At 39.6% G+C, this 19339-nt stretch overlaps 1 protein-coding gene across 2 annotated transcripts in view; it reads left to right on the top strand.

The window, feature by feature from the left end:
* kcnh1a (potassium voltage-gated channel, subfamily H (eag-related), member 1a) overlaps window positions 1-19339 on the top strand; it is an 81207-nt gene that overhangs the window by 46731 nt on the left and 15137 nt on the right. For both annotated transcript variants that reach the window (XM_015944673.3, XM_015944674.3), the window contains 3 exons: window positions 1177-1448; window positions 7676-7875; window positions 14182-14434. In XM_015944673.3, the coding sequence (XP_015800159.3) occupies window positions 1177-1448; window positions 7676-7875; window positions 14182-14434 (725 nt within the window). The remainder of the gene's footprint in view (window positions 1-1176; window positions 1449-7675; window positions 7876-14181; window positions 14435-19339) is intronic.

The following is a 19339-nucleotide window of genomic DNA, read 5'->3' as shown; positions in this document are numbered from 1 at the left end:
TCTGTCGAACAGCTGGCTGTCCCATGCTTTCCGCGTCCGTCCAGTTTGCCATGTTGTAGGTGGTTGAAAGATACTAGTGAGAGGCCATGTTTATCTGTGTTTATATCCCTTCTGGCCGGCATGCGGCGTGCAGTATACGTCACTAACGCGACCACCCTCTTTTGCTGGGGGGGCCTCCCACAGTTGCTCCAAAGGGATTAGCGGGGCTGACGCGCGTTTAGCCGTCAGAGGCGAGGGACTCATGCAGCAATATTACTACGAGGCTAAGCACATCAGAATCGAGTTATATCACCTTTCCCCTTTGCTCCTTGCCGCATTCACGAGACCCACAAATTCGGATTTATCACTCTGTAATGACGTGATGATCTGTCTTATAAAAGAGGCTAAAGCAAACAGAGGCAGGGGAAACATTGCACTGTTGCTGGCCAGTCGGATGCAAGATGTCAGATTATCATGAACATTAATGAGTAAGACTCCAAATCCTGCTGTTTTCTGCCCCCCTCTCCTCTAGCCTGGCCTGCCAGACTCCTCCTCTGTTTAATTCTGCACAGAGAAAGGGTCTGGGAACTCTCCTATTCAAATAACTCCACCCCCTTAGAATTCTAACCGAGCCAATCAGCTCTGAGTAGCGTACGTCACACACCATAACACCGAGTTTGTCAAACATGACGACTGAATCGGAGTTCGCTGGGCTCTTTCCTCTGGTCTAAATGACTTGAATGTATTTAAAACAACAATTAAGCGCTAAAAGCCTTTCTTCTAAAAAAAGAAATGATGTTTGCACCGTTGCCAGACGCCTTTTTTTTTTTTACTAGAGCTAGAAAACTACAGTGTTGCGCAGTACAGTTGGCATTTCCATCTTTTTTCTGATTGGTTATTTTTGAGCTGCTTAGTCCCGCCCCTCATGTGCCTCTCTGCCTGTCAGTTACCAGACTCTTTCTCTGTGCAGGATTAAACAGAGGATGAGTCTGGCCGGCCAGGCTATCTCTCCTCTGGGTAACTTGTACTTCCTGAAACAGGAGTGCTAAAGCTTTTTCTTCACAGAGAACAACTCACATGGCATTCATTTATCCTGGAGATGACTGCAGATGTTGTGAAAAAAAAGTGAATAAATGATCTAAAGCAACTCGGCCTGATAAAATGTAAATGATAAAAGACTAATTCTTTACTCTTCAGGTACAGCATCGGTGATTATGAGGTCATTGACGAGGAAACCAATGTTGTCCGAATGGACAGCTGGCTCTACATCCTGGCTGAGACGATGGGACGCCCATACCGCTTCAACACCAGCGGTTCAGGGAAGTGGGAGGGCGGGCCCAACAAGGACTCCGTCTACATCACCTCTCTGTATTTCACCATGACCAGCCTGACCAGCATTGGCTTTGGCAACATTGCCCCGACGACAGATGGAGAGAAAATCTTTGCGGTTGCCATGATGATGATTGGGTGTAAGTTTGAGTTGTTTGTCTTCTCTGATGTGGCAGGAAAGCAAAGTCCAGCAATCTTAGCCAGCACCCATAGGTGGGTCCCATATGGAATACATAAGTCATATGGGTTCCACTAGGGTTTGTCCACAGTTTCCATGGTGGCCCCACAGGGGGTTGCCTAGAAATAATTTTGCCCACATAATTTTAATGGGCCCTACATGGATTTTTAGACTGTTTGACTCAAACTCAGTGTGTGTTGAATGAACATTTTTACTCATTGTAATCTTTTTATACAAGTTAAAAAATGGAAACTAAAAGAAATGCACCAGATTTTGATTGTGCAAAGGTATTTAGTGTAAGCGCTGGTGCTCCACCCATGCGCATCACATACTATGAGTAGGACACCAAGTGGGGAGCGCTAACCGATCTGGCGTAAAAAAAAAAGACCTGTGAAAAAAAGACGTTCCCCCTCGGCCATCACAGAGCGGATCTGCTAGCACCCACTCCCCTCATGAAAGTCCATCGACAAAACAAACATCACGGCCAATAGCTGTACAACACCTGCGTCTTCGGCAATTGAACCTATAGTTATTTGGTGGTCTAGTGAAGCATTTACCTTTCATTCTGTATTGCCATGTCCTGATACCAGTTTGATTCCCAGTGTCAGCAGTAATTTTTTTTCTTCTTTTTAAAAAATGGAAACAATGAAATTGCACATAGGGCATCCATGTGGCGAGCGCTGGGCCTGTTCATCCAGCCTCTTGTCTCGTTAAAGCTGTTGCATGAAAAGTGTTTTCTGAGCCAAGACATGTCACTTAAAGAACAAAGACCTTATTCAAGAGCGTGTTGATCAGTGCTGTTCTCAGAGATTTATTATTCTATTTATCTGTGGCTTTGAAAATAATCCTGAAACTGTCCAGGAAAAGCTCCAACAGGCTCTGCTCTAAGTGAAAATCAGCAGAAGAAAAATGCAGAAGCGTGACCAAATTTAAAATCGAATATCTGCTGTAACATGAAGAAATCAAACGGAATAATCTACATTAATAGTGGTTATTATATCAGTGTGACACTTTGTGCTGCATATTCAATATCCAACTAATGAATTTTGATTTTCAATCTAATCGTCACCTCCGTCGGCTCCCTTCAGTCAGATTTAACTCAGTGACAAACTCTGCGGCGACATTTTACTCATTACCCCGGTCTGCTCTGTGATAACGTGCTGAATAATTTAGATTTTTCTGGGGCACATATCTAAAAGGCCTCTGGAAAGTAAAACTCATGTGAAACGTTGCATAAGAAGGGAGGAATCTAGAGCATCTTGGACAGCCTGTTTGTGACTTTTTTATCATATAACTTGAATGTGATTGTTTAAATACAGGTGTAAAATTCCCCTCACTCCTGAGCAGACGTCTTCTTTTGAGGAAGGACGTTTTTCTTCTCCATATTAACAAAGCGTCTTCAGCTTTTGAGGCTCATGAAACAGCGTAAGACGCAATGCTATTATGTGAGGCTGCACACGCGGAGAGCAGCACCTTGGAGCAATAACGGACACTGCCGGATCAATTTAGCAGAGCTCTCCCTCTGATCCCTCTGCAATCACCCTTCACCTCCGCTGTACTTTTGTCAGCCACAATCTCAACCGTGACACGAGAGAACAACCGTGCACCCCCCTCCCTCGTCCTCCCACCAATCATTCTGATTTGGCTGCTTGGGTTTATGAATACCTTCTCTGGGGAACCAGCAAAACTCATTTTCAGACTTGTCTTTGTCTCAAATGTTTCATTGCGTGAGACAAATAATCTTAAATCCACCCCCCACCCCCCCAAACCCCCACCCCTCAGGAGGATTTTGTTGTAGATGCAATCTAGCGAAGTCCGCCGCGGCTGTTCTCTATGAAATATGGATGCACTGATTCTTGCTATTTTTACCAGCAGCATTGGATCTGTGCTGGCAGCAGAGAATCACAGCGTGAGGAGGGATTGAAGGGTGGCATGGGAAACAGTAAGGGGGGGGTACAGTACATTTGTCCTGTTTCTATAGCAACTGTTGGCCCCAGGCTGGAGTTTCTGACAACTATGCTTTAACTACCTTCAAATGAGCCAGCTGTTTGATGCAGTTGTAGCACTCGAGACTGATCTTTAGACCATATTTTAAGGATATTTTAAGGTTCTTGGTCTCGTCTTAGTATCGAGAACATTTTTACTCAGTTTCGGACAGCGCAGACAGATTATTTTAAGGGGGGACCACCAGTCAAGACCATTGCTGATACGCTTTTTGTCCATGCCTAAGAGTGAAAAGGGACCCTCTCAAAAACAACTAATAACAATCATTGGTGGTCTAACTATTTTCCCCAGGTGCATTTCCCTTTCTTTCTCCCTGAAATGAAAGGTTTAAGGTGACATGTGAGGTCAATTCACTTTTGACAAAGGGAACTTTATCAAGAAGCGAAGCGTGACAAGTTTGCTGTGGTTTGAGATTTGCTTCATTGTGCTGCTTTGAAAACCACAGAGCAAAGATTTTTTGTTGTTAAATTAACGTAAATAAAAAAATCTCCCATTCTTTAGATCTCTCACAATTTCCCTTTGATAGGTGAAACCCAACAACTTAGAAAATGATGTAAAAGTTAATTTATGTTGATAATTCAAGTTAAAAGGAGAAACATGTTATAGACTCATTACATGTACAGCCAGATATTTCAAGCCTTTATTTGTTATAATTGTGATGATTATGGCTTACAGCTAAATTCAACATCTCAGACAATCAGAATATTGTGAAAAGGTTCAATATTCTAGATTGAAAGTGTCACACTCTAATCAGCTAATTAATCCAAAACCCATGCAAAGCCTTTAAAGGTGTGGCACACTGAAAAAGCATTTGTTAATAATTATTTCTGATTATAATCAGTCACTCTGAGTTTTTCATGCAGGCTGAACATAAAAATAGTCTCCTACACTTCTCTCCTGCATTAGCTTCTGATAGAAAACAGATGGTGAATCGCTAAGATTTGAAAATCCTCACAGATCTACATCACACTGTCACTGAACATTCACGGACCCACCCATCTTGGCTCCCGATGGGGGAGGCTGTTGTTGGTTTAGCGTCCAGAAAAGAACAGAGAACGTCTCAACAGGTAAAAGCTATTCATCAGCATTGGCAACTCCACCACATGGCAGAAATTTTTCTGAAGTGAATGAATTTGATAAGAAATGTAAAGACGTGTGCAGGTTGGCAACGTTCATGTCCCTTTAAGAAGCTGTACCACCTTGAGTCACAAAAATGTGACTCAACATAAAACATGTGACAGCCCCATCTAGTGGACAACTTTTGTTTCTGCACGTACATGTAGTTATCGTCCAATTATCATTATCGAGGTGACATCCGCAATATATTGTGATATTGAGTTTAGGCCATATCGCCCAGCCCTAGTCTAAGCTGAATTACTGAAATAAATTGACTTTTGCACCGTACTCTAATTTTTGTAGTTTCACCTGTAAGGAGAAGCTATCCTTATCTTGGTCCTGGTCTCTGTACTCTCTGGCCTCAGTAATATCTTGGGCTCTGGTGGTGCGGTCTTGGCTGCATCACTAGCAGATACATTTCCTTGCTGCAGAATTCCCCAAAGAAACCATCTGCACTCAAGCTCAAGACACAGTCATCTACAAACTCTGGCATTTTTACCTAAGAGTCTTATTTCGTTCCTTAACCCATTAACTCACTGCTCATTTTGATGTTGGTAAATTCACAGCTCAATAGGCTGTGAAGAGCACCAGCACAGCAAAGCTTGAGGACATGGCTGAGCGACGTTGATGAGAGGATAAAAGTTGTGGTTTCACTTCCCCTTAAAGGAATTTTTTGTGCTTTTTAATTAGGATTATTCCCCAGCGCAGCTTTCCAACACTTTGATTGTGCACCATGGAATAAACAAGCGTGCACCAACTCCACACGCAGGTTACTGTCATCATCATCTGAGGATAATTGAAATGTTTGGCTGGCATATTTCCTTCTCTGTCCCTTCGAGCAGGGCTAATTAGTGCTCCATTGGCAAGAGAGCCCTGTTCACACAGAGCAGACATCTGATGGCTTTGATCCACACACACGAGCGCCAGCTGTTGCACCAGTTCAACCACCTCAGATCAGCTGCTCCGCTCATTCTGTTGTCTTTCATATCATTCTTCTATCACATGTCAAGTAAGGAGAACGTATCCTAATCCAACGGTATCGGGAAGACGAATGATCGCAGGCTGAGGCTGTGATTGGTCCAAGTCCCTTTTGGCAAACATTATTTGATTAAATTTGGACACTCTGATGATTTGTGATGCCTTATTTTCCATATGAGTGATACAAGTTTTAACCATGTTAAATAACATTATGTCCCAAGACATTGCTTTTTGTGATTCATTTTTTAAAATGATGGTGTGTATTTTCCCTGGCGATAGGGAGCAGTGCATACCTGAATCATTGCAGTGTTTGAATAAGACCTTACCAACGGATGGCCATTAGGGTCAAAAATACCTGGGAGTGCAATTTTTGAACAAGTACTACGTCAGATCGTTCAGCCTCCAGCAAAATGACAAGTGCATCAGACTCCCTTTCATCACTGGCAATGAGCAAAGTGGCAAATGCGTAAAACAACATATGAATGGCGAAAGTTTTGTAACAGCTTGTTAAAAGCAGTAAATGCGTTTTGTCCTCATGGACTCACGTAGAAGGAAACATGGTGTCTAATTTGGCGTCGCCAGGAGACTTAGACCCACTCCCATGTATTTTAGATCTGATTTTATGGTTATATGTTACAAAGCCGCCAACATTTTTCAACAACTGGGCGTCATATAATTCATTTTCAACAACATTTTGATGGATATTTCCAGATATTAATGTTAAAAAACTACACGTTTTAACTTAAAAAGTGTTTAAATGTAGAGATCCAGAGAGAGGGTATCATCTAGAGGCAGAAAAATGCTCCTCTCCCTACAACAATAGCTACAGCTGGAAGCAATGCCTCTCGATCGTGAATGCGCACCTCTAGTCGGCCAATGGAGCTAAAGCATATTCTTGTACATTTATTATTCTCCTGTTATGCTGTTTATTCATACATATTTCAAAAACATATCCATAAGAAATTTTGCCAACTCTGCATCAAAGTTAGTTATGTTCTCAAACACTCGCACACACTCTGTGAATGACGTCTGCACGTAAGCGGACATCTAATGATATTGGCTAATGCTAATCACTAAATTGAAATAAGATGGGGCTCTACAGGACGGGGGGGCGGGTTTATCAAGAATAAAGTTTGATGTATTGCTTCCATTATCTCGCAGTACATGTTAAGAATGTCCCTTACGAATTTCTAAAAAGCCACATGTAATTCCTGAAAATGGGAACACACAGAATTGCTGCTTTAAGAGTACATAGAGACAAACTTGTGTTGGGATATATTTCATTGGTCAAAAAGCTCAAAAGAAAGCCAATGAATATCCAACAATAATTTATTTTTTGTGGCTGCTTGGGTTTTTCACCACAGCAATTATTAACGTAACACAACGTCCATGGTAGAGCGGCCAGACCGAGGCCATTTCTCATTAGGAGGAATTTGCCGAAAGGCTCCTGAAACGATTCACAGACCAAGAGGAGAAAAATCTTCAGATATGATTAAACAGATTAAAGCAAACTGTGGATCATCTTATTACCCATTCATACCTCAGGCTGTGTGTAACACTTGATCAGCTTCTGGATGAAAAAGAAATGTGACACAATAAAACCGTTGTTAGTTGTTGACTCAGTTTTAAATGCTTATCACCGTGTTTTATGGTAACGATGTATTGTTGGGTTCCAGCTTGATAAACAAAAGCAAAGAGATGGCAAAACACATCTGTGGGTTTGGTTTTGTATGACTAGCTGTTTCCATGAAGAGGTGCATGGATGGAAATTCTTTCTGAAAGCACCTAGAATATTTGCTGTGAGGAAGGTTTGTTTTCTCAGGAAAACAACCACCAGAAACACAGCATGAAAAAAAAAAACAGGAGGAACTTCTGGAAAAAGTCCTGGAGGTGTTCAAACCAGACATCACTGTGAAAATCAAAAGCATGGTTTTGTTCGTGTTCCACCTTTTGACCTTTAACGATTGTGTCAGAAGAATTGTCTAAGCTCAAATCTACAACCATCTTGATTTAATCACTTCACAGAAAAGTTCAAAGTCGTTTAAATTACAGACTGTGGTCTGTTAAATATTTTCTTTTGTGTTTCTCCAGCTCTTCTTTACGCCACCATCTTTGGTAACGTGACAACGATTTTCCAGCAGATGTACGCCAACACAAATCGTTACCACGAGATGATCAACAGCGTCCGGGACTTTCTGAAACTCTATCAGGTGCCCAAAGGCTTGAGTGAAAGAGTGATGGATTACATCGCCTCCACCTGGTCCATGTCACGGGGTATAGACACAGAAAAGGTACATCCACACAAGAGTGTTAACTGGCTTTGATACTTTATTTTAACTAGGAAAGGAACGGAAATTAAGTAAACCTAACTAGATTAAATAAATTATCTATCTTTGATGATTCTCATTAGTTTGGCTCATGTTAGTGAAAAAACAGTTATCAGACAGCTAAGTTTGGATTATTTCTTTGTGCATTTAATCAATCATTCACAGAACATCAGTTTCATCCCATCAAAAAAAATTTAGATTATTCTTTTTAGTCCAAGTTTGTCAGTGGTGGTTTAAATGAGGCTTTTCTGGACATAAATCTCTGTAGTATTTGCCAAATTTTAATGTTATGGTAAAAAATATCCTCATTAGTACTATTATAGCAAATCTGGAAAACAAGCTTATTCCTCCCACTGTCCTAATGGGTGACCCCGTGAGGAAAGTTGACCATTGAGCAGGGTTGATGGTCTATCCCTTGAGGTCCACGTGGCAGGGGTGAGGTTAAAACATTTTTATATGCCTCTTAACAACGTTCTAATGTTGTATAGCTATTGTGGATATTTAAAAAATGAAAAGAAAAATAATAATAATAATAATAATAACGAAGTGGTTCTCTTGCATATGTCTAAAAACCTCAACTTTAGGAAAAACTACCATAGTCCCAAAAAGAAAAAAACCATTTGAAGTCACGGACAGCCAAAGTCGTTTGGACCTTTGGTGACTGGTGTTTAGTGCTCTCTTGTTTCCTCTGACAATGTGTGTTCCAGTATACGGCAGACATCAACTGGGGAGGATAGTCGACAGGATGAGAGTTCTTGTTGTGCTTAAAAGCTAGCTTGTTTTGTAGATTTGCCATTGCAACTTTAAGATCTGCAAACACCCTCTTGTAACGTTTGATTAATTGGCATTTTCAGCCTGGTGCTGTTAGGGTCTTCACGTGAACATTTGGCAGACACAAAGGGGTACCGGGGCAACGAAACTCAAGAAAAATAAGACTTTCATTAAAATAATTATTTGGGTGTAGCAAACAGAACACGTATAACCCAAAAATACAAGCAGGAGCTGATGATTCTATATTCCCATAAGGATTATAGATAATTTTTATTCACTTGTTCTGAAAACTAAATTTGGAGATAAAAGCATCACCTTTTTTCTGTGCAAGTTCAGCAGCTAAATATGACATTTTTGCATCATAGCTCTTGATTATTTTACTCTGCCAAAATAAACACTTGAAGTTTCTTTCTTTCTTTCTTTATTGAACATGCATGCAAATCAATAGACAACCCAAAGCATTCAAAAAGTATCCAAAAAGAAACCCACACATATGTATATGCATATATATATATACATACACACACACACACACACACACACACACACACATATATATATATATATATATATATATATATATATATATATATATATATATATATATACATACATACATATACATACACATATGTAGAACATGTTCAATGGGAAGGGAACGAAGCTCTGGTAGCTTATATAATCCCCCCCAAATCAAATTTCAAGAAAGATAAAACAAAAAAACATATATATTTACCCTACACTGAGTGTCATTGCCACTTTCCTATAACATGTTTTATCCTCAATCACACAAACAAAATTTACATTTCCTCATGTCCCCCCCCCCCCCCCACCACCATGTTCACAGCTCCCAGTTCACCAACAATAGACAATTACAATCAAATGCAACACCCTTACAACTTTTCCTCCTCCTCCATGTAATTGATTAGTATAATTTTTTTATACTTCTCTTTAAACTTATGCAATGAGGGACTTTGCTTTAGATCCTCACTTAGCTTATTCCAAACTCTTACACCCGTAACAGAAATACAAAATGACTTTAATGTTGTTCTAAAATATGTATGCCTAAAGTTAAGTCTGTGTCTGAAATTATATACGTTATCTGGTTTTATAAATAGCATTAATAATTTGTTTGGTAATAATTTCCTATGCACTTTAAACATGAACGTCGCTGTATATAGCTGAATTAAATCTTTAAATTTTAGTATTTTAGAATATATAAATAACGGATTAGTGTGTTCTCTAAATCTAACATTGTGAACGACTCTCAGGGCTCTTTTCTGTATGTTAGACAAGGGTACAATAGATGTTTTATAAGTGTTACCCCATACCTCTACACAGTAAATAAGATAGGGATAAATCAATGAATAATAAAGGACATGGAGTGATTTATAATCTAAGTACTGCCGAGCTTTATTCATAATGTAGATGCTTCTCGCAACCTTATTATATACATGTTTAATTTGTGGTTTCCAACTTAATTTATTATCAATTACTATTCCAAGGAACTTATGTTCTGTTACTTGCTCAATTTCACATCCATCTATTTGCAGCTTAACCTCAGTTTTATTAGCCATACCAAACAACATACATTTTGTATGACATTTTAGTCGTTTTTTTCTTTTTTTTTTTTGGAAGTTTGTTCAGTCTTCTTCCTCTCTCAAGTCGCCACAATCCAGACGTGTCGAGCTCTGAATTAAGACTCACACAAGAAGAACAAATCCTTGTAAACCCTTTGAAAATGCCTCAGGGTTTCTAGGGATTACATTAACTCAGCATAAAGTGTTAATGAGGTGGCTGCAGAGTTGGACTTTTGGTATCTTTGGCCAGAGATTCACCGTTTCCTGCGTTCATGCTGATTCCAGCGGCTCTGTGATTGTGCAGAAAAGCATGAAAGTGCTGCTCAAAGAAGATTAAACTAGTTAAATAATATATGAACAATAAATGCAAATATTCAGATTTTTCTTTTTAAGGCTTTAGGGTGGCATCAAAATGTCCCTTGGATTATTTTTTACTATAGGATAAAGAGTGAACCATCATTTCCTTGCAAGGAAATTTGATCCAGAAAAAAAGAGTGATCGTCATCAGAGACACTGATGAAATCTACTTTAAAAATCTGCAACAGAGCTTGAGTCAGTGTTTGTTATAAAGGGTAAAAGCAGGTCTACACAGACAGGGCAAAGAAACATTATTTTTGGGGAATAAACAGCGGCGTAATCTAAAAAAAACTTTATCAGTGAGACTAATTGAAAATAAAACCTCCAATTTGCCGTGGAGCATAAAGATTGGACTCTGGAGTAATGAGACAGGGTCATTGGGTTTGATGAGTCTAGATTTATCCTTTTTCAGACAGTTAGGCACATCAGGATGAAAAAAGAAGTGGACGAAGGGATCCCTTATCGTTTCTTCTTGGATTGGTCCTGTCTGGATTCTGGGATTATTTTTGCTGAAACAGAAAAACTACCAGAATTCACTCAGTTTTCAAGTTTCAGACAATAGACACTATTCTCAGTGATTGTGTGGTGAACCTGCCACTTTAATAGGTAAACCCTTCTACGGAGCTAGTCCTCTTTTTGGCTTCAGAGTGGCCTTAGTTCTTCGTGACATTGATTCTAAATGAGGCGGAAACATTCCTTGGGTCCTGGTCTATGATGACATGACAGCATCACCGTTACATCCAGAATCTGAATCTCCCATCCCACCACAATCCAAAGGCTTTGGGCAAGGCAGCTTTATTTGTATGGATTATTTCACACACAGAGTGCTTTCCAGGAGCAAGAACCGCAAGAAAATTAAACATTAAAATCAACATGACAACATAAAGCAGCAGATTTTTAAATCAAATTTAAATACACTATTAAAATTACAATTAGGAATATGATAACAAGGCAAAGTTAAAGGGTGAGCAGAAGGTGCAGCATAAGAAACGTGTATCCAAAGGTTGATGAAAACATGAAAGTTTTCTAATTTGATTTTGATCTAGATTTGGAGCATATTTAAGGTCATTAGGAAGCTGATTCCATCTGTGTGCAGCATAGTAGCTAAAAGCAGCTCCATCCTGTCAACGGTGTAGAGGTTTAAGAACAGGAGTGATGTGCTCAGTTCTCTTGGTACTTGTAAAGCCTCTAGCAGCCGCTTTATGAATAAGCTGCAGCTACTTCACAGCTTTTTTGGGAAGACCAGACAAAATACCATTGCAATAGTCAAGCCTGCACATTGTCTGGACGTGAGACTTCTTGCTATTTGAAAGTGAAAAAACGCTGATCTGGTTATGGCCTTAATGTAGCCTTAGATTTACATCAGCTGACTGTGGAGGCTGTTGGAGTGCAATAGAACTTATTTTCATGGTCAAGAAGAAACCAGTTTGTGATGATCTGAGCTTTGCCACAAGGTGCATTATCCGGCTGGAAGTAGCCATCAGAAGATAGATCCGCTGTAGTCATAAAGGGGTGGACATGGTCAACAACAAAACTCTGGTAGGCTGGGGAGTTCAACCAGACTCAGGTGGTAATAAAGTGTCGTTAAATTGGACCAAGAGCATCCTTCCCTCACCATTATCAGCCTGAATCGTTACGAGGCAGGATGGATCCATGCTTTCATGTTGTTGACACAAACGTGTGCGTACAGAGATTCTGCCCTCGGACGTAACGATTGGTTATTTAAGCTGCTGTTGTCTTGCTACCTTCTCCAGCCAGTCTGCCCATTTTCCTCTAACCTCAAATTAATCTAGACAACAGTCACTCAACAGTAATTTTCTCAATTCTGGACCACTCACTGCAAATTCTAGAGAAGGTTGTGGGTGAAAATCTCAGCAGATCAACAGTAATACCCAGTCTGTCAGGCACCAACAACCATGACACGTTTAAAGACTTTTAAATGATCCTTTTTTTCCAAGTTCAAACTTCAGTTAATCATCTTTACCACATCCAGATGCCTAAATGCACCGAGCTGCTGCTATTACTGTTTTAACAAGTACATAATAAAGTGCCTAATGAGTGAGTGTATTACATGACAACAGTGTCATGATTCCCTGGACTAACCATGCAAAAGCGACTGAAAGAGCACCAAGCTACTTTAAACCAGATTCTTTACATTTCTGCTAAAATATTTACATAAACAAAAATTTTACTTTCATCAAGCTGTGAAAATCTTTCTTTAAACGGACTCTGTGGTACTGTTACCTCTACCCATCCAGCTCAAATCAGACGATGTTAAAATGAGCTGAGTGTTTGAAAATTGAGCACTTAAAAGCTGAAAGTAGAGATTGGACCGCTGCCTCTGCTGATTTGAAGCCAGAAAGCATTCATCTGTGGCTCTAATTAAAATCAACTTGTCCAAAGTCAAATCATTTCACTTCAAATTAGAAACACGGCTGCTAACGACTCAACAATATCCATGCACCAACTGTAATCAAAATCCAACTATGAAATTGATTGTGTCCTCCTGCTGAGCATTCTGTGAATCTGTGCATTGTTTTGTTTTAAATCTGGCTGCGGGCCACCTTAACTGGGCTAAAAACGGCTCGTAATCCCTCTCTGCTTGGCGTTCATCTTCAAAGAGATTTGTTTTAAAAGCAGACCCCTGCGACAGCCCGGCTCGGAGAGGTGAAGGACATGCTGACACTCAGCAGACGAGTGGCTGGACACTGAGCTCATAGCTGCCTGCATGCTTCACTGACCGGCAACATGAAGATGGTCAGGTCTTGCTTCAGAAACAAGCTCCATGTGTGCTAATTTTCTTTTAAAGATGAACATGTTTTTGTCCATTTGAAGAAATCAGGCGACTTAAAAGAAGAAATAGAACTGACATATTCTTTATCCTATTGGTGCCCTAAATATAGTTGTGCTCTCATGTGTCTGCAGATCTATTCTAAAACATTTGCACTTTAAGTTATAAAGCAATAAAAATCTAAATAAATAGTCATGTGTTATGTAACAGACCCAGGACAGCTGCTGCACGTAGAATAACAATGGATTTGCCAAGAAACAAGGGGATAAAAAAGTGGTAAGCATCCCACATGAAAATATTTTCCCGCATCCTGGAATAAATCACTATAAATAATCAGTTTGTGCACTAACAAAATGTTTCCTACTCCTTAAGAGACGATTAATGCAAGACAGACATTGTTAAATCTGCCTTTTTTGTGTAGTTTAAACAATATTCTAGGAAACTTCTGCTCCACATTTTCTGGGAAAAATCACTTTGTTGCTTTTAATCTGCGAAATGCCACAATAACTAATATTGCATCCCTGCACAGCTGGTAAAAGGGCAAAGCAGGACATAATACTTTTTAATTCCAGTGTTCAGCCTCCCACTCTGACTAAAACAATTAAACCAAATGACTCACAGGGTCCATTTTCATTTATTGGCAACAATCTTCTAGGAATAATTTAATGCATAAAAACTATCTTTTATGTTTATTAGGATATGAGAGTGATCTGAACATCGGCGGGCCTTAATCTCCATCTCTTCTTTTTTAATCTTGCTTCTTTTGCCCAGGTGTTGCAGATTTGTCCAAAGGACATGAGAGCAGATATTTGTGTTCATCTCAACCGTAAAGTTTTCAAAGAGCACCCAGCTTTCCGGTTGGCCAGCGATGGATGTCTCAGAGCTCTGGCCATGGAGTTTCAGACGATCCACTGTGCTCCCGGTGATCTTATCTACCACGCCGGCGAGAGCGTGGACAGCCTTTGCTTTGTGGTGTCGGGGTCCTTGGAGGTCATTCAGGACGATGAGGTGGTAGCAATTTTAGGTGAGAAGCATAAAATTATGAAATCCTGCAGCATTATCACTTGTACTGCTTTGTGTGCAGACAGAACAAGATCCCCCACATGCACACACACACACACACACACACACACACACACACACACACACACACACACACACACACACACACACACACACACACACACACACACACACACACACACACACACACACACACGCACGCACGCACACACACGCACACACACACACACACACACAGCCTGAAGCGCAGAATACGGAATGCAGAATATCAGCAGAGGGGCAGATTGAGACAGAATGTCATGCGTCTGTGACAGTGTGTGTCCTGTCACTGTGACCCGATTGATCAAGCGAGATCTCCATTTGGCTGACTGGTTAGCGCACCTGGGAGTCTGGGGAAAGAATCCTGATCGGGACTTTTTTTTATATCCGCCACAGATCTCTCTGAAGAACTCACAACATTGACAGCTTCAGCAACGCTCCGGATTTTCTCTTATTTGTTTAGCAAAAGCACTTCCTTTCATTTCTCCACCTCACCCACAAGTACCTGAATTTCTGCTTGTGAAAAAGCGCTTCCTTGATCTGCGGTCGGGATCGAAATGCTGCAACAGCCGGCTTATGTATATGCATGAGATCCACAAGGCACTTTGCGTCAACCATTTATGGCAGAAAGCGGGCGTGGTGAGGACGGGATGTGACTAAAAAGCAGCTGAGAACCTTTCTTGTTGGTCTCAGATTTATGAAGCGGAGATTGCGTGCAGCTGTGCGTACTCCATGTTTGATAGATCACAAACCTACTTGGCGTAAGTACATATTTTTTGCTGAGCTTAAGTACGGTTTTAGTTAGGATTCTACGCAATGTTTGATAAATGAGACCCCTGCTCCTTTGCCCTACTAGTTGAAAGTGGAATTACAACTGTCATAAACAACCCTGCAGCAGCCTGCTGTAGCCAGCGCTAACAACAAGCGTACATTAACATAAGCCAACTAAAATAAACCATGAAGTAAAAAAAATCCACACTGTTGGACAAAAATTATTATTACTTACTAGTCCAGTAGCAACAGAGCTAGGCCACCATCAGCCTGTGATTTTGTAGCCTCCTTTAAGCTCCCTCTACTTTAGGCCGCGCCAATGTTCACTCTGGTTTTTGCTCCAAAAACATTACTCTTTTACTTTTAATTCAGGCGTCGCCATGATGAAAATACAAAAAGCAAACTTTATTTTCTTCTTCTTGTGCTTTTTATTGACAATTGGCAAACTGAAAATGCTAACTGCTAGCATTACAGCTAACAGCCATAAAGCAGGTAAAGAGCTTCGCATATAGGGCACCTACCCGCTCCAAAAACCTATCAACTGCAGTTTTTGGCCAGCAGAGGGCTGTAGAGTGGTGTCAAATATGAAACTGGTCGTTTTTAACCCAACAATCATTAAGATCAATGTTAAAGCTCTAGGTTATAGTTTAAAAAATATCTATTGTTACTTTAGAGACCTATCAGGTAAAATTTCCCATAGAAACCCACTTCCAAAGCAATCTCTTTAAATATAAATGTGGTAAGTCCTTCATGTTTTTACGGTAGCTTTGACCTAAATGTGGAAAAAGTTTAATTATTAATTAAGGTCAGTGATGAAACAGGGTCAACAAAAATCCTTTTTACTCCAGAATGAATCCTAAAAAGTGTCTAATGTATTTAAGACAGTTTGCATTTAATTGGTTTATAGTTAATAATATAAAGATTTATATTTTACAAATTCGAGTGATTAAAGATGTACATTGTTGGGTTTTAGTTCTGCAGAAAATATGATAACATGTTATGAATGTTCTGTGTTTAATATTTATGTTCTTTTAAAAGTCACAGTCACTCGAACTTAAACTTGAGCTTAGAAATGACCAAATATAGATTTTTTTAAGCCGTGATACAGAATTTGTTCAGTTAGAAATGGTAAAAACAACATAAATCAAAACAAAAAAACTACTATTTTCCAACAAAATATCACATTAATTTGGTCAGAAGGCCTAAAATTGCACTCTCCTTTTAGCAAGGCAGCATTTAACAAATTAACACCGAATTCAGCAAAAGCGCTACTCAAGGATCCTTTTCTGCTGAGTGGTGATTCAGGATTTGGACAAGCTTTTGAGTGCTACGGTCTGATACGCAGACGCAGCTCCGCTACTATTTGTTTGGGAGTTTTATTCTATGTGATGCCTACACGTATTTTTAAAACCACAAATTTTTAATAAAGATTCATGTCTAAACATAAATAATTTGTAAAATACAAAGAGTTTTGCAGTAATAGGTGCAGCTAGGGGGGCTTTGTTTTGGCTGAAATATTCTAATAAATCATTTCATAATTAATGAAATAAAGAGAGCAAAGAAAATTTCAGCTTTCTGATCCTCTGACAAAGTGCTTCAGGATTTTTCCTGCTGTTTGAGTAGAAAGCCACAATCTACAAGTCCTCAAAGATCGATACGCGTGTCACACACTGCTGACAGTTACTTGTAATGAACACATGGCTGCGCTTCACCGGGGCCAGTTTTCATCGATTTGTCGAGAAGGTTCTGCCAATTTGCTGCTGCTACGATACAATCTGTAGAGGAAAGGTCTTCAGGGGTTGAGAACAGTGGATGTGATGCAGGATTGATCCGTGCATACCTGACACACAACTGGTTGCTTTTTGTTTTTAAAGAGAAAGACTTGATCAGCTCCTAATAACATTCAACCATTAGCTGCTCTAGCTTCAAAGTCCTGTTTATAGTGAGTTTTTTACAGTTGTGTTGCTAAATTAGGTTTTAAAAAAAGAGAGGGCTAATTCTGTTGTATGTACCTGATGACCTTAAAGGTGTGGTTCACTGTAAAAACATTTTTGGATGATTATTTCTGACGATTATCGGTCACACTTGAGTTTTTGATGTAGGCCGAACATGAAAATAATCTCCTACACCGATCTCCTGCATTAATGCCTGATAGAGAACAGAGTAAAGCTAGGATTTGAAAAGTCTTGACAGAGCTATGTCACACTGCCTCTTGGACTCACCCCCATCTTGACTCGCGACAGGGAAGGCTGTTGTTGTTTTAGCGTCCAGAAACAGCAGAGAACGTCTCAGCTAGCAGAAGCTAACTCTTGGCATTGGCTACTCAACCACACGGCAGAAACTCTTCCAGGCTTTTGTTATTTGTTCAGATAAAACATCCATGTTGCAGAGCAAACAGTGAGTGGTAGAGTCGCGTTGCTGGAATCCAAACCAAGGCTAAATGTTCAAATATCAGGAACGATGACTACAAATCCTGCTGTGTTAAACTCCCCTCTGATGTGGCAGACTTGCTGAAACGGGCATTTCTGGACTTTTTTTGCCCAAAGTACGGCTTGCAAGGCAATCATTTATACCAGAGACCACCGCAAATGTATTGATTAAATTAGTTTCCCACACCTTTAAAAGCAAAACGCATGAATAATGTTAAATGTGCATTTATTATCTGAATCGAAATCCAGTCTAAGTCATTTTCATTTACTAATTAGATGCTTTCTCTGATAAATCCCCCTAGTTCTATTTTTATTTTTCTTGCAGCGGTGTTATTGTGAAACAGCTATCTAGATTTATTGGACTAAGACCTTTGAGTAAATGAGATCTTACTTACCTTGATGAGATGAAGCACAGTATGGATCCCATCGGTGATGCACATTAAATGTTCTGCTGCAGAATATATATTTTTCTTTCTTAAATGTTCTTATATTCCTCCAAACAAAATCGATTTAATGCAAAATGGTTCTCAGGTCCAGCAATATCTTGGTATCTTTTCATCAATAGCCTGCTTTAAGCTCCTTTTAGGATAAATTGTTGATACAATTGACCTGAAGGAGACTAATGGAGGCTGAGGTCGCACTAGATACCGTTTCTCATTAACCAAATGGAACGGAGAACAGAAACAACTAAAGGACATCTGCAGACGTGACCCTCTACGGTGGATCTTCCAATTTTAACCTGAAGCCATGTTGAGCCTCTGCACCCGAGCCCCATCATGCTGAGCACATTAGATGATTTTAATGTAGCTAATAAATCACTCTTTATAAATGACTAAAAATCTATAATTCACAGTTTTATTCATGGTTTGTCTCATTTGATCACATTATCAAGCAACTTCCAGCTTCCCATGTTGTAAAAACTCCCCATAAAGCATGAATTTTTATGCCTTCAACCTTCCCTCGGATGAAAGTCAAAGTACTTATCTTGTTTATTCGTCCTTGTGTTTCTACATATGGACAAATCAAGCAGTCAGATGTATCCGACATCAGCAGCAGTTTATTAGTGGCTTGATATATTCAGCTGAGCGGTCGATAGTGTTTGAGCGGAGATGATGATGAGGGCTGCAGCCAAGCGAGAGCTGTAGATGGAGGAAAGGCTGTTTCTAGATTTATGGATCTGTAAACGTTAAATGAGGAGTAACATTTGTTTCAAAGCAAGAAGGGATTATTTTTAAGCAAAGCATTTAAATGCATCAGTTGGGTTTACAGAATATTTCACGCTTTTGACAAAAATGTCAGCGAAACGTCTCAAGTGAAATTTCTAATTGGGCCTAATATGTGTGCCATCTTGGAATGTGACAGAAAGAATAGCAAACATCTACATAAATATACTTTATTACTTAATGACTGAACATAAAACTCACATTATTGACATCAACTACACTGTAAACCCGAGTAAGTTGATGCTACAACAAACAAGTACAGAAAATCCTCAAGTGTGCAGAAATTTAAAAGTGAAAATAAAATATTTGCATGAAAATTATGTAAATATAAAAAAAAAAATTCACCCGTTATGAGCGTAACCCTTAGCATCTAATAGTTTCTGACACCCAAGACAGTAAATTTAACCATTTTTAATCACTCATATTCAGTATATAAAGATACTA

Source organism: Nothobranchius furzeri, chromosome 12 (genome assembly GCF_043380555.1).
Source record: "Nothobranchius furzeri strain GRZ-AD chromosome 12, NfurGRZ-RIMD1, whole genome shotgun sequence".
In the NCBI taxonomy this organism is placed as follows: domain Eukaryota; kingdom Metazoa; phylum Chordata; class Actinopteri; order Cyprinodontiformes; family Nothobranchiidae; genus Nothobranchius; species Nothobranchius furzeri.
Note: the sequence above shows the minus strand (reverse complement) of the source record. Positions and strands in the feature narration are given on the sequence as shown.